General features: G+C 42.9%; 1 protein-coding gene and 1 pseudogene across 1 annotated transcript in view; one reads left to right on the plus strand and one right to left on the minus strand.

Moving 5' to 3' along the window:
• LOC115109670 (centrosomal protein of 290 kDa-like) overlaps window positions 1–2,362 on the plus strand; it is a 19,527-nt gene extending 17,165 nt beyond the window's left edge. Inside the window, exons 6-7 of the mRNA XM_065009868.1 lie at window positions 566–1,336; window positions 1,560–2,362. Coding sequence (XP_064865940.1) covers window positions 566–573 — 8 coding nt within the window. The 3' untranslated portion in view covers window positions 574–1,336; window positions 1,560–2,362. The remainder of the gene's footprint in view (window positions 1–565; window positions 1,337–1,559) is intronic.
• On the minus strand, window positions 2,051–26,988 carry LOC115108938 (eukaryotic translation initiation factor 4 gamma 2-like; annotated as a pseudogene).
• Window positions 26,989–27,740: the final 752 nt, after the last annotated feature.

Genomic DNA, 27,740 nt, shown 5'->3' on the forward strand with positions numbered 1-27,740 from the left:
GGTATTGTACTGTGCATGGACTCTTACTTACATGTTCTGTCAGTGTGACATTTCAAAGGTCAGGTTTTTGACCAAAACAGCACATACAGTAGTATTCCCTTATCCAGTAATGTAAGAGGTACTTATTACAGTACTGTTTTGAATTTCTCTCGCCAGGGTGTTCCTGAAAGTGTTATCTGGATAGTCAGTGCTGTGATTTTACCATGTTCAAAATTATTTATCTGAAAACCTATTCTAAACATTTTGGTAGCAGTGTTTTGAATTAATCCCTCCAGTGCGGAACAGTCATGTAGTCTGTGTTTTTGACAGCTTGTGTGTGTTGTCGGAGGGAAAAGTTTGAATTGGGACCCAGAAGTTAGATGTTTAAATCGTTGGGTGTGAGTTTTTACAATTGTGTGTGAAGATTTAAGAAAATTATGAGTTGTTCCAGGAATTGTGTCTAAGCAATTGAGAAACTGTAATATGGACACAACCTTACATGCCATTCCAGGGTTTAAGGCTCATCTATACTCGTTAGACCACACAGTTTGTGAATGAGACTATCCACTGTGATGTCTTTCCTTAGGAAGATGAGTTCCAGGCCCAGGGCATTGGTGGTGGAGGAACAGAGGCCAGCCAGATGAAGCAGGAAGCTGATCTGGAGAAGCGCTTGGCAGAGGCAGGAGGGCACAACTAAGTATCTCAACTGGAGGGAGAAACAGGCGCTGGCAGACATCTTCAGCGCTAAGGAGGACCTCAAGTCTCAGAAGCAGAACAAAGCAGTGAGCCAGACTCTGACCCCTTCTGCAGCACCCAATGTATCAGCAATCATCCTACTTTTCTCAGGTAGCTGAGATGTGATCAGAATAACAGACAATAGCACCATCTAGCTGTTGACCAGCTAATGGTTGTCAGGCCATGGGTAAATTCCTCACTTACTAGTTATTCATTTGATTTGAGTTGACTGACTTCTCCCCAGTGTCGAGCGAATAAGAGGAGCTTTTTCCCTGTGCATGAAGGAATGACCAGAGGGTGAAGATTCTGAAAAACCAAGATGGCACTTCCAGGAACATAATGGTGAGGTTTAAACTACCATTTGACAGGATCAAATCAAATTTTATTGGTTACATGCAGATGTTATTGCGAGTGGAGCAAAATGCTTGTGGACATTAGTGAGTAATATACTCGGAAGTGGTGGGTGGTGTGCGCGCCTTCGAAGTCTGACCAGAAGACCGCTCTGTCTACGTCTTCTCTGGCAGTATTGTTTTGTGTCAGCCTCTGGAATCAGCTCAAATTCCCTGGGAAGTTCGGACAAAGGACCCGCTTCGGGAAAGCCATATTCCTGGTCGTAGTGCTGGTAAGTTGACGCCGCTCTGATATCTAATAGTTCTTTCTGGCTGTGTGTAATAACACTTAAGATTTTCTGGTCTAACAATGTAAGAAATAATACATAAAAAAAACAAAATACTGCAAAGTTTCCTAAGGGCTAAAAGCGAGGCAGCTCTGTCGTTGCCATTTTGAACATCACTCAAGCGATGAGGTTTGTACAAAGGTTATTCTACCCCACTCCCCTCTCTCAGGAAGGGGACCCCGTCTTAATCTCCACACGAGAGCATGGGTCCGAGGATGCTGACAGGAGCTCATCCAGGTAACCAAGCACATTATCAAATTTGGCACTCATAAGATGCCTTGACCATTTTTTCCCAGTGAGGTTGTTTTTCCATTCCTTTAAATATTTTTGTTCCAAGTCAGGTTCAGTTTACATGGAATATGCAGATGTACAGTACTAAATGTTCACACTTTTGTGACTGCTTCCTTTTCCCAAGAGTATCTGCCCCCGCGAGTGGGGGGGGACATCCACAGAGAAGCAGGAAAGACTGCATTACACACATCGTTCAGAATAGCCTCTTGATCTAATGATATATTGCAACAATGTTTTGTTTGTTATCCTTTTATAAAGGGAAAAATGTGAAGTCAACTTTCATCATGCAAAATAAAGCCACAATTAATCATAATCGGCATGAGAAAATGTAACATTTGAATTAAAATAGTGCAAAGGACAACAAAAATGTGTCAGTGCTCAAGTATTGGACTTTATTGACGGTTAAGCAATATCAGTGCACAATACTCATCACTTGAATACAACATGATCAAAATCCATTGCTTTCTACATACACATGGTTTGTGAGCACATTGGCTAATCTTGTTGGGCAAAGTGAAGATGTTATTTTATGACTTCATTAAGATTTAAGTTCAGTATGGTAAGCCTTTATGCGCTATACAACTTTCTCACAAGCTTTTATTCGTCAATTAAAAATAAAGATATCGGTGTAAACTCAATATGCTGGGGAAAATATATTCCTGTACCCCCACCTTTGACAAACTTTATAGGCAAAAGGGATGCGGAGGTAAGAAGTTATCCAATTAATTTAAAAAAGGTGACTTTTGTTACGTTCTTAGACGTTCACACTAGTAAACCAGATCGAGCTTCATTAGAAGTCCAATACAGGGGTTGTATATTGTGTTAGTAGACCAGGATATTTATATCAACATTTCTGCATTGGGCTGGGCTTTCTTGTATAGGCATTTCTCAACAACAAAAAAAGGATATTCTGTATCCCAACATGAAACACAAAGCCCATCTAAGAGGTAAAAACAAAGGCAACTTTTGAAACGTTACAGCAGCACACCAATGATTAACTTACAGTTTATGTAACAATTAAAGAATGAGTATTGCAACCACTACAGCCTTGCGTGGGAAGAATATAATTCCCATATGCAACATGCTCCTTTATCAGCAACAGGGCATTCGAAGAGATCTTTGGTTTAAAACAAAGATTTTAGGCAAGATTCAGTTGACTTACTCTCTAGATTGGACATATTTTGCATGCCCTTTAGGGAAAAGACCCTAAACAGGTGTCAAATAAACATTTTCTTTAAAGGGGATAACAAATCATATCAAATAGTGTTAATGCAATACTTGTCAGTCAGTTATTGTGGTAAAACTAACTCTGTGGTTACAGTAGGAGCAAAACAAAAAAAGTACAGATGTGGTTTGAGACAGTCCATAGGCTACATTAAATTCATATTGCAGAAACGGGACAGGGACCCAAAACAAATCAACCATTAAAATAAAAGGTGAAAGGCTTCAGTGCCTATACAGAGCTCGATGGTTATCTACTATGCCATGATAACATGCTTGGCTAATTATTGCAGGACATAAGCAGTCTCTAGCAGTGGTTAGTTAAAGGGGAGATTAGGGTGGTAATAGATAGATAGCTGTAATGTATGTCAAGGTATGTTTCTCTAATCTATGGTGCCTGACAGTTCTGGTTTGTTTCTCAGTCAGCCTCTTCTTCTGACTCCTCTTCCTCAGCTGTTTCCAGCCAGGTTAGCCACTGGTTGACCTAACAGGAGAGAGGTAGAGGATTAGCAACTGGTTGACCTAACAGGGGAGAGTGTTATACAGGGTCATGTTAAATAGGGCAGAATGTTAAGCAGAAATATGTGTTGTTATTGAACAAGTTCGGGTAGGAGGCTACCTCCCTGTTTCACTCAGTTCCAAATGCTTTCCACATACTGAGCGCAACCCTGTTGTGGTTGCAAGCACAATTGTCATGATTTACTCACAAAAGAATAAAGGACTGGGTACACATGTTTAAGTGTATAATCGACTACAGCTCAGCATTTAACACCATAGTACTCTCGACCCCGCCCTGTGCAACTGGCTACTGGACTTCCTGACGGGCTGCCCCCAGGTGGTGAGGGTAGGTAACAACATCTCCACCCCGCTGATCCGCAAAACTGGGGCCCCACAAGGGTGCGTTCTGAGCCCTCTCCTGTACTCCCTGTTCACCCACGACTGTGTGGCCATGCACGCCTCCAACTCAATCATCAAGTTTGCGGACAGCAGAGGGAGCACCCCCCCTATCCACATCGACGGGACAGTAGTGGAGAGGGTAGTAAGTGTTAAGTTCCTCGGCATACACATCACGGACAAACTGAATTGGTCTACCCACACAGACAGCATTGTGAAGAAGGTGCAGCAGCGCCTCTTCAACCTCAGGAGGCTGAAGAAATTTGGCGTGTCACCAAAAGCACTCACAAACTTCTACAGATGCACAATCGAGAGCATCCTGTCGGGCCTGGTACGGCAACTGCTCCGCCCACAACCGTAAGGCTCTCCAGAGGGTAGTGAGGTCTGCACAACGCATCACCGGGGGCAAACTACCTGCCCTCCAGGACACCTACACCACCCAATGTTACAGGAAGGCCATAAAGATCATCAAGGACAACAACCACCCGAGCCACTGCCTGTTCACCCTGCTATCATTCAGAAGGAGAGGTCAGTTCATGTGCATCAAATCAGGGCCCGAGAGACTGAAAAAACGCTTCTATCTCAAGGCCATCAGACTGTTAAAAAGCCACCACTAACATTGAGTGGCTGCTGCCAACATACTGACTCAACTCCAGCCACATTAATAATGGAAATTGATGTAAATAAATGTATCACTAGCCACTTTAAACAATGCCACTTAATATAATGTTTACATACCCTACATTACTCATCTCATATGTATATGTATATACTGTACTCTATATCATCTACTGAATCTTTCCATCTTTATGTGATAGCCACTTTAAACTATGCCACTTTTATGTTTACATACCCTACATTACTCATCTCATATGGATATACTGTACTCGATACCATCTACTGCATCTTGCCTATGTCGTTCTGTACCATCACTCATTCATATATCTTTATGTACATATTCTTTATCCCTTTACACTTGTGTATAAGTAGTAGTTGTGTAATTGTTAGGTTAGATTACTCGTTGGTTATTACTGTATTGTCGGAACAAGCATTAACATCTGCTAACCATGTGTATGTGACAAATAAAATGTGATTTATAAGCTACCAGTTGGTCAACTGTGACAGATTTCTCAACAAAAAAATACCTGGAATAAAGCTTTTCCCTTTCCAGGGAATTCTTGGGTAATATCTTCTTTCCATGCAAGGAAGGCTTCTTCTTCAATGATCTCCATATCGTAGAAGTGGACATAGTAGCGCAGCAGCATACCTGAAATAAACACACACAACACGCAGCAGCAGAGACACAGTTGCAATGAAGTCGACAGAAGAATATCCTACTCGCATGTCCAAAAACGATCAAATAAATTAAAATCTTGATCACTGACAACTAAAGCAAAAGTTAATAGGTTTCCACCAAAATATTAGTTTCAATGACAGCCTGGCAAGTGGCGTGGGGCAGTAAACCTACCTCTGGGAAAGTGGCTGGCATGGCAGTGCACCTGCAGGGCGTACAGGGCTGAGACCTGCAGCTGGGGCTGGTCGTGTAGGAACTTCTGCATGACAGGTTTGAAGGCCAGCAGCAGCTGCTTCTCTTGGTCCAGCTGCTCTTTGGAGGGCCCCACCGCCTGCTCCTCTCCACCACTGCCCTCCTCCTCCTCCACACAACACAGCTCCCCTGAGATGTACTGCAAGAAACTGGGAGGAGAGGGGAAGCAACAGTAAGAGCATGGTAAAATGGATACACTAATGAATGCTCCCAAAAGTGTATTTTACACATTCCATTAGTTTGTGTCTTCACCCACCACAGTGTGCATGAAATATTGTGCACAAATAGACTGAAAGGGCGATTCTGTATTGTGACAAGTACAGTTTAGACTCCACTGTCATATTGGTCTCAAGCCTTGAATGAATACATTTATTCAACCATAAGCAGTCTAAATAAGATTTCAAACGTAGTCTCCGGGCCTCCGGAGTGGCGCAACGGTTTCAGGCACTGCATCGCTACAGATCCATGTCCGACCCCGGGCTGTGAAGCAGCCGACCGAGACCGGGAGACCCATGAGGTGGCGCACAATTGGTCCAGCGTCGTCTGGGTTAGGGAAGGGTTTGGCCAGCAGTAATGTTCTTGTCCCATAGCGCTCTAGCGACTCGTGGCGGAAGGGCGATTGCACACTGATTTCAGCTCACCAGCTGTACGGTGTTTCCTCCGACACATTGGTACGGCTGGCTTACAGTTTAAGCAAGCAGTGTCAAGAAGCATTGCTCTCGACCTTCGCCTCTCCTGAATCCGTATGGGAGTTGCAGCAATGGGACAAGAATAAATACCAACTGGATATCACGAAATTGGAGAAAAAGGAGTGACAATTTTTTTAAACAAAAAGTAGTCTCCATCATGGAGGTTCAGTACCTACCTGGTCATGAGGATGTTGACAAAACCCTTGTCGGTGTGGAGCTTGGGGGAGATGTTGTCTTTGATCCACTTGTAGATGGCCTGCGGTGAGGGGTCTGCCTTGATCTGCAGCAGCAGGTCCTTCTCAAGCTTCAACAGGGGGAACAGGAAGCTCAGGCCCTTACCCTCCAGAATCTCCAACATGCGGTCCTTGTTCTGGTCAATCTCTGGAGGACCAGAACAGACGGACAGGTCAGATTAGCCATAGCATCACTGTCAGGGAAGATAAATGTGCTGCAGTCTCTGCTGATACTGTTCAGATATTGTAATCATTAGTCTCTTTAGTTGGTCATCCGTGATATCAAGTGCCTTTAGTCTAATGATTATGAGATGTCATCACATGACAAATTTAAAATCACAGTGAAATCATTCCATTTCAGTCACGAAAGTGCCTTTAGAGGGAGTATGTGGAGAGAGAGGGTTGTCAACCTACCGGGTAGCATCTTTTGCATGTTGACCTTGCTCTGTTGGAAGAGGTCAGTGAGCCACTCCTTGTCCGTGAGCTTGGCAGTCTGCTGCAGACAGAGCAGGAAGAGGGGGAAGTGGGTTCCATTCTCCAGAGGGTGGGCCAGCTCAGACACGCTCACCAGCTCAGATATGAGGGCCAGGGCTGCAAACTGGGCTAGGTAGGATTTCACAAGCGGCACGTCCACCTCGATCTTAGGGCACTGGTCAAGCACGTTGAGGAAAGCCTTGGAAACAAGGATGTAGGGAGAGAGACAAATAAAGTTAGGACAAAGACATTAGTGAGATGAAAACAAAGCTTTACCAAGCGCGTCAAAAATATTGCATGGAAGAGACACATACCTGCATGAAGTTATCCCCGGTAACGAGGCCTTCTGTGCGTAGCGTGTGTATGAGGGTGCTGGCATGCTCCTTATCCTCATCTGACCGGTCCAGCGACACCACAATGATCTTACTCAGCATCTCCGGCAGGAAGTGCTTGGGAGCCTTCATCTCTCTGACACCGTTCACAGCATTATCAATGTTTTTGCTGTTCAGGTATTCCGTTACAACAGTCTCCTAAAGGGGGAGAGTGAAAAGTGAACCTTGTTTAGTGTTGCACGGTGTATCGGTGCCAATAATATACATTGTGATAAAAGAGTCGTGATACCAGAATTCAGTCACATCGGTACTAAATTGTTGCCTACTGTCATTTTCAGCAGCTCCTCCCTAGCCGGCGGTGGTTTCTTGCTGGTCTTATGAGGTTTCTCATGAATGTGAGGAGGGTTGCTTTTGAGGCCGAGCTGTGGAGACTGGGGAGAAGGGGGAAGACTAGGTGAACTACATTGGAACAACAAACATGGTAAGCCCTCAAAAGCCCAGTTGGATTCGGAGTTGGGGTCAATTCCATTTTAAGAGGTTAACTGACATTCCAATTTCGTCATTGAACAGCAACGGGAAGAATTTGAATGTCAGTTTTCTTCCAGAATTGAAAATGAATCGACCCCAACCCTGGTTGGGGGTTTTAAAAGGTGAAGTGGGGTGTGCTCTGCTGATCCCTTACCTGTCCCAATGGAGGGGTGTTGGTGCGGGGGGGCTGGGCACTGGGGGGGATCATGGTGGGGATTTGGGGCTGCAGCTTGGGAACCTGGTTCTTATTCAGGAGGAACGACTGAGCTGGTCTCAGGCTGATCTACAACACGGCGGGGGCGGGGTAGCAGAATGGTTAGCATGTTAGAATGGAAACACGTGAACATTTGAATAACAATGTGATACTATGTCAAGTATCACGACACCGTGAAGTATCACCACACCACAGGATTTGCCCCGGCCACCCCTCCCCAGGATGACTGTTCTCCTTCTCTATATGTTCTGCACATGTGCTGCACAAAAACAGTGTCCCTGATATTCACACCTCTACTCAATACAAGACATTGAATTGAACGTTGTACTTTTTACTTTATAATAGAAAAGGCAGGACTTGACATTAACTCTTTTTTTGTCCCTTGGACAAGTAGGACAGTTTTTTTTAGTTGTCCAAAAGATCAAGAGACTTCTAACACCATTTTAACGTCATTGTATGATGCAAGGAACCACTTTACAAAATTAAATGCATCACTATATTTTTTTACCATAGAGAATCAGACAAAAATGTAGCATATAAAATAGTGCAACATTACAATTATAACCAAATACTTATGGCTTAATAAAAATGAATTCCCTCCAGGGCTCGAAATTAAGGGCGTCCGGTCGTCCGTGACCATAAAAACAAAACAAATATGTCCACGGTTCAAAACAGAATCTGGAACAGTTCTGGGACCACTGCACATAAAAACATTTTAAAAAGCAAGTGAGGCTGATGCAACAAATCAAACAGTTCATAAAGTTATATTTCTAAATATTATAAACTCAACAATGCGCACATGGCTGTAGGCTGTGTGTGAGAATGTCCCAAAATGCAATTAGCAGGAAAACACTTCCCAAAAGTGCACAGCACGCCGAGCGGTTATGTGACAGATGAAAATATTTAATAGAAATAAAGTGGAGATCTATAGATGGGTCAACTAGCATGGGTTACTACTGCAATATCACTACGATTATGCCTTGGGCTGCTGGGCAATAAAAGGAACATTGATTCGAAAACCAGTAGAACGTGAGAAATTCTAGTTTCATTGGCATATTTGTTAACTCGAAATGACACAACGACAAGGTTCCAGTTTAACAAAGTTTACTATACTATATGAACACACTACAAGGTAGCCATTCCACTCATGGCTAGGTCCATCAACAACAAGACTCAGGCGTACTCTTGACTGAGTGATAGCCCCGTAATAACAGAAATATAGGGATACTTAAAACATGAACTTAACAATCTCCCCCTTTTCTTTAAAGACAAATAAAACATAATTAAATGTCCAAGTATTATTCAAGATCCCCATCACAAATGGGTTGTGTGACAGTTTTTAAATTTACTCAAGCTGCCACTTTCCATTTCTGAGAGCCTGTAGGAGCACAAGACCAGATGCTCCTTTTTTAGTCAGACAGTCAGCAAGCTGTTCCTTTGTGGTCGACCACAGAATCCGCTGGATTCTCTGGGCTTGAATAAGTTCCTTGATGCTGTTAAGCTCAAGACAAAGTATTTTCTCTGTGACAGACTTGGTTGACTTCACAGCATCAACTAATGAGTAGTTGTCAGTGACACAAACTACAGGTAGAAAGTGCCGTTTTGTCTCACCAGTGGTTAGCTCTGAGAACAGAATTGCATGAAAGATAGCATTGTCAATTCCATCCGCAAGAGCAAGGGTTTCTCCAGCAAATGTGCTTCGGACAACCCTTCTGATCCTTTTTCACTGCCAACAGATAGGTGAGAATCTTCCTCCTTCACCTATTAACACGATTAGATGTCCACCGTGTGCCTCCATCTGTAAGGTTCCCTAGCGAAGCTTCACTGAAGGCAACTAGTTTCAAAGAGTCATCTTTTCCAACATGCTGAAACTTTAGTCACTTGTTGTGATTTCAGTTTACGAACAACTTTGTTCGCCTCATGAATGGTTTGTACAGTGGCGTGTTTTGTGTTAGATGCCAAGCTGCAACCATCAAACATTACATCAGGTCTACTCGGTCTAGCAACCCATAAAATTTGTCCTATCTTTGACCTCAATTGATCAGCTTCAATTTCACGGAGGGTAATTCCTTTGTACGGCTTTTGAAGAATCCCGGTGAATGGGTTGAAGATTCTTGATATAGCTCTTCTGTTGCATCAGTATTTTTCCATCAACAGTAATAAACTCTATTCCAACATAACAAAAAGGATCATGCTCCTCACGGCCGATCTAGAAAACAGCTTTGAGGTGTGGAATCACAGTTGAAGCAAAGGTCTGTGAGCCACCCAAGATAAAGTCATCAACATGACAGGCAAGTACTCCAGTCACATTGCAGTCTTGATCAAGCCAATAGAAGACTGCAGGATCCACTTGTGACATTTTTCCACCTGTATTCAGCATTGCTGCCTTGACTTTGTTGTACCAGTAGAGTGATGCATCTGCCAGTCCATACACACACTGTTTTAGTTTCCACAGTGTTCTTTCGCTTTTAGCTTCAGGCGGAGGTCAGATGTGAATGTCCCTTGACAGCTCTGTTCCCTACAAAAATGCAGATTTGATGTCTATGGAATTAAGTTTCCATTTTTTTCTGGCAGATCACTGACATCAGCAATCTGAGTGACTGAGGCGCATGCCGTTAGTCTTTTGGGAGTTCTTTAGCAGCCAGCTCCTCAAAACCTCTAGCCACTATTCCAGTTAAGGATTCTTTAAGGGTACACACCCACCTTGTTGAGACACATTTTTGGCCAAGTCTTTGACTTCCTCAAACACTTCATTTTTCCTCCAATTACTGCGCTCATCTAGCTTAGCGGAGTCAAATGACACATCCTTTGTTTCAAGTACATCATCATTTTGAATGTCATTGTTTTTCTCGATTTTCCATTGGTTCAATTCTGATATGATCTACAAGTGACTGGTCTAGACAGCTAGTTCAGAGTACTACAAGTTGTACCAGTTCTGGTGTTTTCCTTTGGCTTTTCCTGCTCGTCCAATGACGGTTTCTGTATGTGGAACACCACTTTCTCTGTCCATGTATTTAACAGTTTGTCCAGTTTTCAGATTGGAACAACCATGTTCTCTTAATACATGTGGTTGTTTTTGAAGGTTTTCCTCATTTGAACACTCAACAGTATTACAGGGGCATGGTTGTAGGTCTCTGCTCCATTTCCTGTGTCAGTTTCAGTGTCCATATCATTGGATGCGACATCTGGTAGGTTTGTGTCTGTTACTGTGTCTTTGTCATTTTCATTAGGAGACTGATTCTCAGCAACAGCCCCTCTATCTAGTTGATAATTTACTTTCCGCAATCTTGAGTGATGCACCCTGACAATGATGCCTCCGTACCTCAAAAAATATCACACCATCTTGACCAATGACTACTCCCGGTCCTTTCCACTCTTGACAGTCAACTCGTTTGTAGTACACTTTGTTTCCAGTTTCGTACTTCTCATCATCATTATTCCCTGAACTGCTGAGTAACTTCTGAAGTCTGTCAACTGTAGCATGTCCAAACTGTTTGTGAAGCTTGAACAATACTTTGTGTTTTTCTTTTGTGTTCATGTTCTCTGTGACTTTCAGAATCTCCATGTGCTCTGTCAGTCAGAATCTAATTTTTGCATGGACTCTGTGTGATGTCTGTGTCTAAAATGTTTACACAATAGTGGCCTGAGGTAGTAAGTTCAAGAGTCACTGGTTGTTTAAACATCACTACCGTGTCATTTTTATGTCTAGTACAGCCTCTGCCTTCTTGAGGGTAGCTTTGCTTAATAGTAAGGGGATCTGTAGGCACCACCTCTGTTTCAATGTGACACTTTGTCTGACCAATTTTTGCTGGTGTCTTAACTCTCTTGGTAGAATGGACAATTCTCCCATCTCCAAATTTGAAAGCTCTGTTGCTTGGTGTGTCAATCATATTTTGTACTTCTTTCATATTTAGTTCACTGACATAGCTATCAAGCCATGTTGCACCACACACTGTCCGTGTACATGCAGTATCAATCACAGCAGATCCTAAGGATTCAACTATAAAAATCTGTGTCAGAAGCAGATTCATTTGAAAACAGTGTAATGTTACACTGCTCTGTGTTTACATTTTCCTCTGTTAGTTTAACTTGTTCATTTTTATGAGGACAGTCCTTAACCCAATGGTAAGTGCTTTGACAAATAGCACATTTTGATCTTCCATATTTGTCCAGTGGATTTGTGCCGGGAAATGGCACCCTCTTCTGGTTGTCTTAAGAACGTGACTTGTTGGCGCTTTTGCTCTGCTGCTCAGTGTAATATGCTGCGTCACTCACTTGCATTCCATCTGCTATTGGCGCGACAGACATTTTTTCACCAAAAATTATTTTTAGTGCCAACTTCATTGATGCAAAAGTCAGCACAGTACAAGCAGTCAAAGCCAACTGTTTATCCCTACCATCCAGACAGGCAGTATCTAGCAACTTGAAAGATAACACTGCATCCAGGAGAACCATGTCTCTACCATCCAGACAGGCAGTATCTAGCAACTTGAAAGATAACACTGCATCCAGGAGAACCATGTCTCTACCATCCAGACAGACAGTATCTAGCAACTTGAAAGATAACACTGCATCCAGGAGAACCATGTCTCTACCATCCAGACAGACAGTATCTAGCAACTTGAAAGATAACACTGCATCCAGGAGAACCATGTCTCTACCATCCAGACAGACAGTATCTAGCAACTTGAAAGATAACACTGCATCCAGGAGAACCATGTCTCTACCATCCAGACAGACAGTATCTAGCAACTTGAAAGATAACACTGCATCCAGGAGAACCATGTCTCTACCATCCAGACAGGCAGTATCTAGCAACTTGAAAGATAACACTGCATCCAGGAGAACCATGTCTCTACCATCCAGACAGGCTGTATCTAGCAACTTGAAAGATAACACTGCATCCAGGAGAACCATGTCTCTACCATCCAGACAGGCAGTATCTAGCAACTTGAAAGATAACACTGCATCCGGGAGAACCATGTCGTACTTGCGCATCCTATTGTACCTCTGTTCGAAATCAATGATGTAGTCCGTCATTGCAACCGAAATATCTCTCGTAACACTGTCAAAGTTTGAATATGCCTCGTAGGCACAGTCTTTCTCTTCTTTAAGAAATATAGAATCCAGTGCTCTGATCAAAGTTCCCATACCGTCATCCTTGTTCAAATCCTCAATGGATATTTCCAGTACTGCATCTCTCGCTCTTCCTTCGAGCGATAATACCACCGCAAGTGCTCGTTTTTTCTCGTCCAGATTCTAAGTTAATTTTTCCAACTTTCGTACGGCCTCTTCTCGTCGAAGCGAGGTGGCACATTGGTAGCAGAGGATGGTTAATAACTACAATGTTAACTCGAAATGACACAACGACAAGGTTACAGTTTAACAAAGTTTAATATACTATATGAACACACTACAAGGTAGCCATTCCACTCAAGGCTAGGTCCATCAACAACAAGACTCCCTGCGCAGGCGCACTCTTGACTGAGTGATAGCCCCGTAATAACAGAAATATAGGGATACTTAAAACATGAACTTAACATATTAAGTGTTAATAAAATAATTCCCTCAACATTTCTATGGTTATATTTTGGCTATGCTACTTTGAAGGTAAGACATGCTTCATAAAATGACAAACTTAATTGTTTAAAACCTGGACGTTTTATGGTTAAAGTGAAGGTTGCACAATATAATTTCCACAAATCTGACAACGTAGACGGATTATTTTCCATATAAAACTGTCTTTTGGAAAAGTGTAAACTACTATTTTCTAAATTAATTATATTTATCAAAAACTCAAACATGGCTTTGATGTCAAGAAAGGAACAGTATGCTGGTGGTTTCGGTGCGTTCTTATTATACCTCAGTGATGAAGGCGCATCAGGTAAGTAGGTACTAAAGTGACCAAAGAGTTGTAATGTCATGTTGCTAGCAGATAGCAAGCCAATAAGTGCACCAGGATATGCAAAATGAACTGGCCCACTCAGATCTAGATGGTAGTGGTAAGCCAGCAGGGGTGTAAAAAATGGGCTATACTAGATTTTTAGCTGATACAGAAATCACAGGATATGGTCTGATGAAAAGTTGTGATAATTCAGTGACAAAATGTATTTTTCAACAATGAGGACTTTGTATTACTTGGGTCTTCACCGTCTTTTGTGGACAGTGGCTTCACTCCTGCTGTGCATTCACTCGTGTTCTTCTCGATGTCGCTTTTCCGACCTGACTTTACTCAAATTTGGATTACATTTTTTGGGGGCCCAAAATACTAATGTAAAGCGATATGTCAAATCGGGACTTTTAGTTGGAAGGATGAAACCAATCAGAATGTTTGGTGGGAAAGGTAGTTAGTTGGTGGTTTGGGCTAGAAACTTGAGCTTTTCAGTAATGTAAAGGTGCAAGCATGACTGTCACTGTGCTCCGTTTTTCCTGTATGGCAGTGGCACCCAAGCCTAGTCAGACTGGCTTGACGGTTCTTACCGGTGAATTGAAAAAAATACGTATCCACTTCGCTCGCGTTGAGTGCTGCTCCAATAATTAAACAAATGTAAGAAATGTAAGAAACCACATCACGGAAAGAAGCAGCAGAGTATGCTAATGGCTGGTTAGAGGATGTGGCTGGCCGCTCACAGTTGTCAGACATTGGATGAAGCACTCATTCTGATGTGACATATCTGACATCACGCTCCGAACTGTGCTCAATTTCAATATGAGAAACATACAACACTATTTAACGATCATACAAGAAGATCCTTTCGCTTCTCTTTTATAGCCCAATGGGTGATATACTGCAGACTTTATTAGGTTCTTTTTCAGTGTTTAAAACAACTAATTGACAGAGGTCGGTTCAATTATTTGAATTCCACTTAGTTCCGTTTTTTGTTTGTTTTGTGAGCTCAATGCAAGGTACACTGCAGTTTCTTTATAGATAAATCAGATCATGCCCGAACTGTGCGATGTAGTACTTGTCCGGTCTGTGTTTCTTTTACGCCTGCTATGTAAGAGAGAAGAATGCGCAATCAAAAGGGGATAAATAGAAAGCAGTTGCTTCGTGATGTAGGTATTGGTATTCAGCATTCATTAAAGTATTCCTTTTTAAATTTGAAGACATACTAAAATTGTGATTTTGTCAGACAACATAGGTAAGCAGCTCTATAGAGATTATACACAATGACCGAAATATTTTATTAAATTTATGTGAATAACTAATAAACAGCCATAGGCAGTCACTACCATCATGGGATTTGTATTAATTAGCGCAGTTAATGTTTTTATTTATTATCGAAACCCAAAATTGTGATTATTAATTTTTGTATAGTCAAACAAATCTCAAAAAGCACTAATCGCTCAGCACTAGTGGCCAGACTGGTGGGGAGTGGATTAATGTACCTCTTCTAGGTTGAGTTGTCCCTTCTTGCTGAAACGTGGAGGCATGTCCTTGTTGGACTGGACCTGCTGTTGCTGGCTCTGGTGGTTCTGGTTCTGGAAATGCTGATTCTGAACCTTTAAAACAGACCAGACAAGAAACATAAATTGGTGGCGCTAGTGGGAAGAGACACATTTCCTTTCCACAAGCAAGAAGAAAGGACAGCTCATCTCTGTTGCGCACACATGCTGCAAGTTTACTTAACCATTAATATGGCCAAAATGCTCCTGTTATAAAAAAAATAAAATTGCATTGAATCAAATCAAATCCAGTTATTTACCTGGTTGGACTTGATAAAAGACTTGTTGGCTCCAATTTCAAACGGAGACTGTGGTTGGGGGGCGGTGTTGTGGCCGTTATGTCCGTTGACATTGAAGAGTGGGTTGGAGCGATGACGTCCCAGAGTGGGAGAGAACCTGTCCTGAATGACCCCCGGGCCCGTCCCTATCCCACCACCTGAGGAGACAGGTTAGAGAGGAGTGAGAATTTACATCTGGCTGTCACATTTTCTCAGTCACAGAGCATGTTTGAAGTAGACTTTATAAGTCAGACTGGGTAGAATCACTGGCCTACAAAATCATGTTACATCCCAAATAACTACTCATTTTGTGATAAATGATCCCCTCAAACACGCTGGCAGACAATAAGTGGTTAATGGACAAGACCTAGACAGGCAGATGGACAAACCTACGCCCGTGCCTACCTGGCATTTGTCCAAACATGTCAGCCAATCCCCCGAGAGTCTCCATTTTCATCCTGTTTGGCATAAAAGGGCCTTCCAGGAAGAAGTCCATCCTCATTCCCTGAGCCATGGTCGCTGGGATGAAAACACCCAAATCCTGGGGAGACAAAAACACACTCCAGTGAATAGTGCTCAAAAAGACACTAAAAATACATCCTATTTGTTGCTTCTTGATGTTGTAGTTATATAGCCATGTGCATTCTCTGTCACTCATCACTCTTAGATACACTGGGCAACTACTGAATAATCATATGCTACCATTAGTAGATGTGTGAAGGCATTCTCTCTGTTGAGTAATAAGTGAGAGTTGCTTTGGAGAAGAAAAAAAGAGACCCGGAGGGGTTGTCAGGAAGCTCCAGTTATAAAAGAAAAAGCATAGGGTTGCTGTACCAATAAGCTTGGCCTAAGAAGCCACGGGTAGGGCATCACAGGTTCAAAGATGCTACTTTGACTTAGATGGTGATATACATAGGCTCGTTCTCAATTGGTCTTTCCTCAATTCCTCATGTCCTCTTTCCTCGCCACCTTCACAACTGTACTGTATGAGAAGGTCCAGGGTCTCTCCTCCTTTTGAGGATGCGGCAAAGAGAGAGGATGAGATGAACAGGCCATTAATTCCAGTTCTCTCCACTGACTCACTTTCACTGCCTCTTGACGGATCTGGTTGATTGTCTTTGGTCCGTTGTCGATGAAAGCTTTGCGGGGGACCCAGTTGTTGTCTCGCAGCTCTACCGTGTCCTGCAGCAGGAAGCGGATCCTGGCGGGCAATTCCTTGTTGTTCATTAAGGATAACATACGGCCAAAGTACTGGTCCATTAAAGACTGTAGGGCAGAGATGGACAGTGGTGTTAGGAGATGGACACATTCTCAGACAGCGGGCGTATTTGGCCAAAGTACTGATACATTTCAAACGGGGGGAGAGATGAACAGTGGTGTCATGACAGAGAAAGAGACAGACATACAGGCCGTAGGGATGACAGCAGACAGACCGCTAGGAACAAGAGAATGTACCTTAGCTTTTTCATGGTCGAGTCTAGGCCCCACTGTTCTCATTATCTGACAGAGGCACTCCAGATCCTCCCCCATATCCTTGAGTTGGACTCTCTTCTTCTTTTCCAAAAGCTAGGGAGAGGGGGATGATGGTATTATACAAGCGGCATATTAGGGCATACCAGTGCAAGTAGAAAAGTAAAAACTACGAAGATTGCAGAACAACTAGACAAAGTTGCATCTTAAGTTGCAAATAATGATAAAAAGGTATACAAAACTAAATCCAAAAGAACTACACTGAAATGGTTGAACATACTGTTTTGATGCACTTATGAAGGATAGATTCATGGATGAGGTCAAGTTTGCCAAGTTCCGAGATGAATTTAATGTTGCCAAGCATCTTGATCTTGGCAATGGCACGCTGCTCCTCCTCCTCAGAAGTAAGAGGGTTGTCATGTTTGTCATAGACTGGTAGAAGGAGAACATCAAGTTAGTACAAGTACAATAGGGAGTCAAGGAGCGGACTTGTGGTGGGCCTTGTCCCAAAAGAGCCGTGTTGGGGAGTCGTGGTACTCACTTTCAACATTTCTGCTGCGGTTTTCAAATTCATCTTGAAGCTTGGAAATTAGAAGTCTTCTGAAGGTCTGCAAAATCAGGACAACATTTGAGATTGAACATCAGAACCAGTGACATTCTATACAGGCACTTGGAACATAAAGAGAAGACCAGAGCTGGTTCTACACTATTATACAGCACATACAGATTACCATACAACTAGACTAAAAGACATAACCGTGCAGAAAATAAAAACTAAACTTGATGCTTACAGTGCTCTGCTTTTGGGATGTTTGGATCTCGGGCGAAGGGCCATCAAAGTTTGGTGCGTCCTCTGCCAAACGCAGACATAGCTGCGCATAGAGTGAGCTATACTTCGGCTCTTCTAGGGCTTTGTCTACAATCTAGATGGGAGGGAGGAGAGATGAAAAAATTATATTTTGTTTTAATCCATTAAAGCATCAGTTATACATGGAGGATGCCAGGAAATTATAGATTACATTTGCAAAGAGCAGACACGGTTAACAGGAAAATAAATAAGAGGCTTACTTACCAGCAAGATGATTGCTTTAAGGACGAGTTTTGTATCTACGCCCACATTCAGGAGCTCAAGGCATAGCTTGTCAAACTTCTCAGGCGTGAGCTTGTTGAGTATGCTAAAGAGGAAAATGAGGAGCGGGGAGAGAGAACAGGGACATGTCAACTCATGGGCACATGCATAATCAAGAGGGGTTGGAAAATCAACAAGATTTGCTTGTTAGCCATATAAAGTTGATGGTTTGCTCTTGTAAACATCTGACAGAGAAGCATGTGCTCATGCAGGCGGCAAGGGCACAGAGCATAAAACCAAACACATTAAGAACATTTGAGGAAATAAAGCATAAACCAATTTGTGGACAAATTGTGTTTCTTGACACTTACCCTCTCACTTTCCTAAAGATTGCATCGTGTCGCTCTTTTTCGTTGCTGGAGTTGGCATCTCGTCTAGTGCTTCGTGAAGGAACCCATTTCGGAGCGCTGTGCCCGGGGGTTTTCCCCAGGAACTCGCTGGAGTAACAGAAAGGAGACTTTGTTGAGCTACGGCACTAAGTGATCATACACCACCAGTACTACATACAGGTGACAGCAAATCACATCTGCAATGCTGGAGAGCAAATACACTGAGGATGACGTTTATCATTCTAGAGAGCATCAATTCCACTCAGATACAGATCGCATACAAAAAATGCCTTTTAGCTGAAACAGGGTTCCCAGCTCCTGGTTCCCAGTATTTATTATTTGTGGATCCCTTAGAATGATTTCTGGGAATCATGCCTGTGTGGTAGGCCTACCTGTTGCCGACAGTCTTGGGATAGTGCTGAGGTGCACCCCTACCAACACCTCCCCCCGAAGAAGCACTGTTAGGGTAAACGGAGAACAACTTTGAATATGCAAGAGCAATGCATAGGAATTGTACATGTTTAACTGATTGAAAGAGTTGATCACAGTTTCACACTCCCCTCCATAGGTCATTCATGTCCTGTAAGTGAGAGCTAAAAAGTGTTGATTGATTTAAGCAACATATGGTTGGTTCCACAAGATTAGTCAATACATTGTCACCCAGAGCCCTATAATTTGCATACAAGGCTCTGTTGGCATCTATTCATCTAGGAATATAGCCTACTTCAAGCTAAAGTTACTGTCAAGATGAATATGGACATACACTGAACAATAATAAACAACATCCAAACATTTTGAAAGATTTACAGTTCATATAAGGACATCAGTTATTTGAAATAAATTAGGCACTAATCTATGGATTTCACATGATTGTGAATATAGATATGCATCTGTGGTCACAGATATATAAAAATAAATAAAAAAGGTAGGGGCGTGGATCAGAAAACCTGTCAGTATCTGGTGACTACCATTTGCCTCATGCAGCACGACATCTACTTCGCAGAGTTGATCAGACTGTTGATTGTGGCCTGTGGAATGTTGTCCCACTCCTCTTCAATGGCTGTGCGAAGATGCTGGAGATTGGTGGGAACTGTCGTCCACGTTGATCCAGATCATCCAAAACATGCTCAATGAGTAACATGTCTAGTGAGTATGCAGGCCATGGTAGAACTGGGACATTTTCAGCTTCCAAGAATTGTGTACAGATCCTTGTGACATTGGGGCTGTGCATTATCATGCTGAAAAAGTGGCGATGGTGGCCTCAGGATCCCGTCACAGTGATGTGCCTCAGGATCCCGTCACGGTATCTCTGTGCATTCAAATTGCCATCGATAAAATGCAATGGGTTCCTTGTCCGTAGCTTATGACTGCCCATACCATAACCTCACCATGGGGCACTCTATTCACAACGTTGACATCAGCAAAACGTTGGCCCACACGACGCCATGTCTGCCCGGAACAGTTGAAACCGGGATTCATCCATGGAGCCTACACTTCTCCTGAAATTCTTTGGTTGTGCAAAGCCAAGTTTCATCAGCTGTCCTGGTGGCTGGTCTCAGATGATCCCGCAGGTGAAGAAGCCGGGTGTGGAGGTCCTGGGCTGGCGTGGTTACAAGGGGTCTGAGGTGAAGAAGCCGGGTGTGGAGGTCCTGGGCTGGCGTGGTTACACGTGGTCTGCAGTTGTGCGGACAGTTTTAAAACGTTGTAGGCAGCTTATGCGAGAGAAATTAACATTCAAGTCTCTGGCAACAGCTTTGGTGGACATTCCTGCAATCAACATGCCAATTGCACGCACCCTCAAAACATGAGACATCTGTGGCATTGTGTTGTTTGACAAAACGGCACATTGACTGGCCTTTTGTCCCCAGTACAAGGCGCACTTGTGTAATGATCATGCTGTTTAATCCGCTTCTTGATATGACACACATATCAGGTGGATGGATTATCTTGGCAAAGGATAAATGCTCACCAACAGAGAAGTAAACTAATTTTGGCACAACATTTGAGAGAAATACGCTTTGAGCGTATGGACAATTTCAGCTCATGAAACCAACACTGTATATGTTGCGCTTATATTTTTTGTTCAGTATAAAAAAGGCCCATCGGCCATAAAGACATGACAAATCACAATGGACTGACATCGGACCGTGTTACCATCACCATAGTGATATCGCCACTGTGGACCAGAACAATGGCAGTTATTCACATTCAACATCTGGAGCATAAAGAGTAACCCACTTTTCCTTGTTTTTGCTTTGCTGAAGCCATTTGTGTTGCATAATATCCACGGTCTTAATCTTCATGGAAAGCAAGTACATACCTTATTACTAATTATTAAATTAGGCAGATCATATTCTTTGGATAACTCCTGGGTGGGTAAGGAAGTGAGTCCAAATACATTTTCCCATGTCATAACGATTCATTGCAATATTGACTGTGAAACAACGGTGGAAATTGGGAGAAATTAAGTAGTGCCATCGCTGGTTATCCAAAAAGCTCAAGCTCTGGTGCAGAATTAAAAATCAGTACATGTGAAATGGTAGTGGCAGGGGAAAGAGTGACCCCTGAAATCTTTATTGATAAACATTGCTGATTACCATCTCCAAAATATAGAGGAAGAAAAATGTGTCACTGTCTGGGATGACAATGTGCACATTCAGAGTAGGACTACTCATTGTAGCAGTACATTTACCAAACCTAATACTGTAGCTAAAACCCCTTACTTACTAAATCAATGGTGCCTGGTACATTGTTGGTGCTCAGGACATTAAAGTGGCACCCACCCACATACCATTGCACCATTCTTAACAAAGGGCCCATTGAACACAAATATTCTCCATATTTGGCCAAATCACAGTTGATGCTATACTATTTTATGTTATAGTGTCAGCTTTAGTCATTTTTGGAGCCACGGCTTTCAATGTGAATGTGGTTTGACTACATCCTGACCCTAAAGCCTCTGGATAACATTAATGTCAAGTGACATGTCCTAGTTTCGTAGATACACTATATACACACACAGAAGTACATGGACACCCCTTCAAATGAGCGGATTTGGCTATTTGTTGCGGACAGGTGTATAAAAATCGAGCACACCGCAAAAGATGGCGCCGAAGAACATGGCTGACTTTTACATTCTCCCAACCACTTGTGCAATTAAAAAAAAAAAAAATTTTGTAACTTATTTTGAACATAATGTTGCTGCTACTGTCACTCATGACCGAAAATAACTTCTGGACATCAGTACATCAATTACTCACCGCGGACTAGAATAAACTTTTACCTTTAACGAGTCCGACGAGAAGGATGTACTGCTTTCACTGGAAAAGACCCAGAACAGGACCTGTAATTTGCTTGAAGAAAAGACGCAGGAAAAGGGACCGCAGATGGGGCTGCCTTTGAGAATCCGTAGGCGAACGAGTAAACTCCCACTACTATTTGTTCTTCTTGCTAACGTTCACTTATTGGAAAATATAAAATGATGATCTACGATTAAGATCATCCTACCACCCGGATATTAAAAACTGTAACATCTTAAGTTTCACCGAGACGTGGCTGAAAGACGTTACGGATAATATAGAGCTGGGGGGATTTTCTATGCACCTGTAGAACAGAGAAGCTATGTCTGGTAAGATGAGGGGTGGGGGTGTGCGTCTATTTGTAAATAACAGCTGGTGCGCGATGTCTAATATTAAAAGAAGTCTCGAGATATTGCTCGGCTGAGGTAGAGTACCTTATGATAAGCTGTATACCACACTATCTACCAAGAGAGTTCTCATCTATATTATTCGTAGCCATCTATTTACCACAACAGAACGAAGCTGGCACTAAGACCGCTCTCAACCAACTCTTGTAAGGTCATATGCAAAGAAGAAAATGCTCACCCAGAAGAGGAGCTCCTAGTGGCCGGGGACTTTAATGCAGGCAAACTTAAATCAGTTTTAACACATTTTTACCAGCATGTGCAACAAGAGAAAAAAAATCCTACACCACCTTTACTCCACACACAGAGATGCATAGAAAGCTCTCCCCCACCCTCCATTTGGCAAATCTAACCACAATTCTATCCTCCTGATTCCTGCTTAGAAGCAAAAACTAAAGCAGGAAGTACCAGTGACTCGCTCAATACGGAAGTGGTCAGATGACGGATGCTACACTAAAGGACTACTTTGCTAGCACAGACTGGAATAGGTTCCGGGATTCATCCAATGGCATTGAGGAGTATACCACCTCAGTCATCGGCAGCATCAATAAGTGCATCGACGACGTCGTCCCCACAGTGACCGTACATTCATATCCCAACCAGAAACCATGGATTACAGGCAACTTCCGCATCGAGCTAAAGGCTAGAGCTGCCGCTTTCAAGGAGCGGGAGACTAATCCAGGTTCTTATTAGAAATACCGCTATGCACTCAGACAAACCAACAAACAAGTGTCAATACAGGATTAGGATTGAATCCTACTACACCGGCTCTGACGCTCATCGGATGTGGCAGGGCTTGAAAACTATTACGGATTACAAAAGGAAACCCAGACGCCGAGCTGCCCAGTGACGCAAGCCTACCAGACGAGCTAAATGCATTTTATGCTCGCTTCAAGGCAAGCAACACTGAAGCATGCACAAGAACACCAGCTGTTCCGGATGACTGTGTGATAACGATATCGGTAGCCAATTTGAACAAAACCTTTAAAACAGGTCAACATTCACAAAAACGCTGGGCCAGATGGATTACCAGGACATGTCCTCAAAGCATGCGCCAACCAACAGTCAAGTGTTTTCACTGACAATGTAAACCTCTCCCTGACCGAGTCAGTAATACCTACATGTTGTTTCAAGCAGACCACCATAGTCCCTGTGCCCAAGAAAGCAAAGGTAACCTGCCTAAATGATTACCGCCCCGTAGCACTCACGTTGGTAGCCATGAAGTGCTTTGTAAGGCTGGTAATGGCTCACATCAACACCATCCTCCCGGACACCCTAGACCCACTCCAATTCGCCCCAACAGATGACACATTCTCAATCCACACAGCCCTTTCCCACCTGGACAAGAGGAACACTTACGTGAGAATGTTGTTCATTGACTACAGCTCAGCGTTCAACACCATAGCACCCACAAAGCTCATCAAAGGATTACTATTGCAACAACACATCATCAGTAGGGTAAAACTAACCTGTCTCACGACGGTCTAATCCCAGCACACGTTCCCTCACTAAGCTAAGGACTCTGGGACAAAACACCTCCCTCTGCAATTGGATCCTGGACTTCTTGTCGGGCCGCCCCAGGTGGTAAGAGTAGGCAACAACAAGTCTGCCACGCTGATACTTAACACTAGAGCCCCTCAGGGGTGTGTACTTAGTTCCCTCCTGTACTCCCTGTTCACCAATGACTGTGTGGCCAAACAACTCCAACACCATCATTAAGTTTGCTGACAACGACGAGACGGCCAATAGGGAGGTGGTCAAAGAACTGGCAGTGTGGTGCCAGGGCAACAATCTCTCCCTCAATGTGAGCAAGACAAAGGTGCTGATCATGGACTACTGGAAAGGACGGGCCAAACAGGCCCCCCATCAATATCGACGGGGCTGTAGTAGAGCGGGTCGAAAGTTTCAAGTTCCTTGGTGTCCACATCACCAATGAACTATCATGGTCCAAACATACCAAGACAGCCGTGAAGAGGGGACGACAAAACCTTTTCCCCCTCAGGAGACTGAAAAGATTTGGCATGGGTCCCCAGATCCTCAAAAGGTTCTACAGCTGCACCAGAGAGCACCCTGACCGGTTGCATCGTCGCCTGGTATGGCAACTAACGGCATCTGCCCGCAAGGCACTACAGAGGGTAGTGCGTACAGCCCAGTACATCACTGGGGCCAAGCTTCCTGCCACCCAGGACTTATATAATAGGCGGTGTCAGAGGAAGGCCCTAAACATTTTCAGCGACCCCAGACTGTTTTCTCTGCTATCGCACGGCAAGCGGTACCGGAATGACAAAGCTAGGACCAAAAGGCTCCTCAACAGCATCTACCCCCAAGCCATGAGACTGCTGAACAATTAATAAAATTGCCACCGGACTATTTACATTGACCCCCCCCTGTTTGTACACTGCTGCTACTTGCTGTTTATATTATCTATGCATAGTCATTTCACCCCTACCTACATGTATAAATTACCTCAACTAACCTGTACCCCCGCACACTGACTCGGTACCGGTACCCCCTGTATATAGCCTCGTTTTTGTGTTACTTTTTATTGTTATTTTTTTACTGAAGAAAAGATTTGCCAAATAGACTAAACTCTTCTTGAACTGCACTGTTGGTTAAGGGCTTCTAAGTAAGCATTTCACGGTAAGGCCTACACTTGTATTCGGCGCATGTGACGAATAAAGTTGGATTTGCAATCTCCATAGATAAACATTGGCAGTATAATGACCTTACTGAAGAGCTCAACGGCTTAATGCGGCACCGTCACAGGAAGCCACCTTCCCAACAAGTCTGTTTGTCCAATTTCTGCCCTGCTGGAGCTGCCCCGGTCAACTCTAATACCCTGACTACACCAATCGCATCGCGTGCGTGAGCGTTGCAAAATAAATGTAGCAATCTACGCTATCCAATTATTGCACACACACTGCTCGCGAACGTCTGTGTTGCCAAGGGCTAAAATAGAAGTAATTCCTATTGCTGATGCAGATTGCGCTGCAAGTCCTGCCCCTCCCATCTCCTCATTGGTTTACAGCAGCAGGTACCCACATGCCATCTCCTCATTGGTTATACCCACGTGGGTGACAGAGACTATGCTGTTGAATTGCTGTACTATGTTGTAATACAACAATATCAGACATTATAAGAAGTCAGGGACCTGATTTTCAGAAAAGCAGCATACTGATCCATGACAGGTGGGGTATGAGGTACAAATGACACATCAAAGAGGATGCTGCTTGATGAAACCCCAGTGTGTGTGTTTGGAAATGTCCCCTCAATATTTAAAAGGATTCCTATTGAGGGAAGAACATACCTGAAACGAGAAGCACCCCTACTGCAATCACACTCTCCACTTTGGCGGCTTGACAAAGATGAATCTTTAAAAGAATAATAATAACAGGGAGGGGTGGGTGGGGAAAACAGTGCTGTAGGAGAGAAAGATATGGATCGTGCATTAGTATCATGAGTTACCAAAAATGACGATCTATTCAACTAAGATAGATTCTAATGCTGACTTTTTCTGGTGCAACGACTAGGTAGCTAACTTCAATTATACGGAACAAAAAAATATATATAATGCAACACGCAACAATTTCCTTGATTTTACTGAGCTACAGTTCATATGAGGAAATCTGTCAACTGAAATAAATTCATTTGGCCCTAATCTATGGAATAAAAATGACTGGGAAAAGAAATCTGTTGGTCACAAATAGAAAATTAAAATGGGCCTCAGGATTCATCACGTTATTTCTATACATTCAAACTGCCATCGATAAAATGCAATTGTGTCCGTTGTCTGTAGCTTATACCTGCCCATACCATAACCATTTTAATTTTTACCTTTATTTAACTAGGCAAGTCAGTTAAGAACAAATTCTTATTTTCGATGACGGCCTAGGAACAGTGGGTTAACTGCCTGTTCAGGGGCAGAACGACAGATTTGTACCTTGTCAGCTCAGGGCACTCTGTAAACAACATTGACAACGTTGACATCTGCAAACTGCTCGCTCGCCCACATGCAATAAAAGCGGTCTGCGGTTGTGAGGTCGGTTGGACATAGTGCCTCATTTTCTAAAACGACATTGGAGGCGGCTTAGACAACCATGTTCATAATTCTATGGCAGCAGATATGGTGGACATTCCTGCAGTCAGCATGCCAATTGCACACTTCTTCAAAACTTGAGACATCTGTGGCATTGTGTTGTGTGACTAAACTGCACATTTTAGAGTGGCCTTTTCTCCCCAGCACAAGGTGTACTTGTGTAATGATTATGGTGTTTAATCAGCTTCTTGATATGCCACATCTGCCATGTGGCTATATTATGTTGAAAAATGATAAAATGCTAAATAAAACAGGTATGTACTCGCTTTGGTAACGTGATATCAGCTATTTGTGATATCAGCTAGCTAACAATAACTCATGCTACCTCAAACGTTAACTACCCAGCATACATTGAACGTAGCCGCGAGATAGTTAGCTAGTAGGAAGTATTGTGTTCAACTGCTTGTCATTAATTTGTGGAAAACAAAGATGTTCGTAATGTTTCAATATGTGTCGATAAAACGCCGGTAACCGCATGGCAGCATTAAAACATGACCATGTTATTCCATCACGACGCCATTTTATGCAGTAACGTTAATCAGCTGGCGAGGCTAGCTGGCTTACACCGGGCAGCCATTTTGGATAAAATGATGCGAATTTGTAAGGAATTGCAAACTTACCTTCACTAAAAGAACTTCAGTTTTATTGTTTGGGTGGCCACCAAAGAAGAAATGTAAAATCTTGAAAATAAAAGCACATTTGGAAGCGTAGGAAAGCCAGCGATATCAGGTACGAAAAGTAGCTAGCTAGCTAGCTAGACGTACACTGTCTGCTGCTTCGTGCTGGAGAATAATGATGCGTTCAAGACAACTGGGAACTCGGATATTTCCGACGTCAGTGCGTCCAAAACAACAGAACTCGGAGGGGAAAAAATAGCTCAAACTCGGGAACTGTGACTTCTTTCTGGAGATCTGTTATGCCGACCACGAAGATCACGAACGTTATGGTTCGACCTTTATTTTTTCGAGTTCCCAGTTGTCGTGAACCGTTTAAAGTCAGAAGTCGGAGTTTTCCGAGATCCCAGTTGTTCTGAATGTGACATTAGACTAAAAAGTAGCCTATCTACGACGTTATTCTTGAAATTTCACAATATGCGGTGTCATTTTTAAGAAATGGGGTGTTATTCAATTGTTGTGGAGTGTGCAACTTTTCTCCAGGAAAATGACCCATCAGTCTAAATTTCACGAACAAGCCCGGAAACTTTTATGTCCACAGCTTCTCCCCACACAAAACGCCTATGTAGAACAACAAATATTTTTGTTAAAACCAAGTCTTTATTCTTCCCTAAGTGGTTAGAAAAATATTTGAAATAGATTTATTTGATAAAGGGAATATATGCTCTTATATAATTTTTTTAGAAATGACTTCCCAATACGTGATTCTATATACAGTTGAAGTCGGAAGTTTACATCCACCTTAGCCAAATACAATCCTAGTAAAAATTCAAAAGAATAGTAAAAATGTGTAGGCCACCTTG

Source organism: Oncorhynchus nerka, linkage group LG25, assembly GCF_034236695.1.
Source record: "Oncorhynchus nerka isolate Pitt River linkage group LG25, Oner_Uvic_2.0, whole genome shotgun sequence".
NCBI lineage: Eukaryota > Metazoa > Chordata > Actinopteri > Salmoniformes > Salmonidae > Oncorhynchus > Oncorhynchus nerka.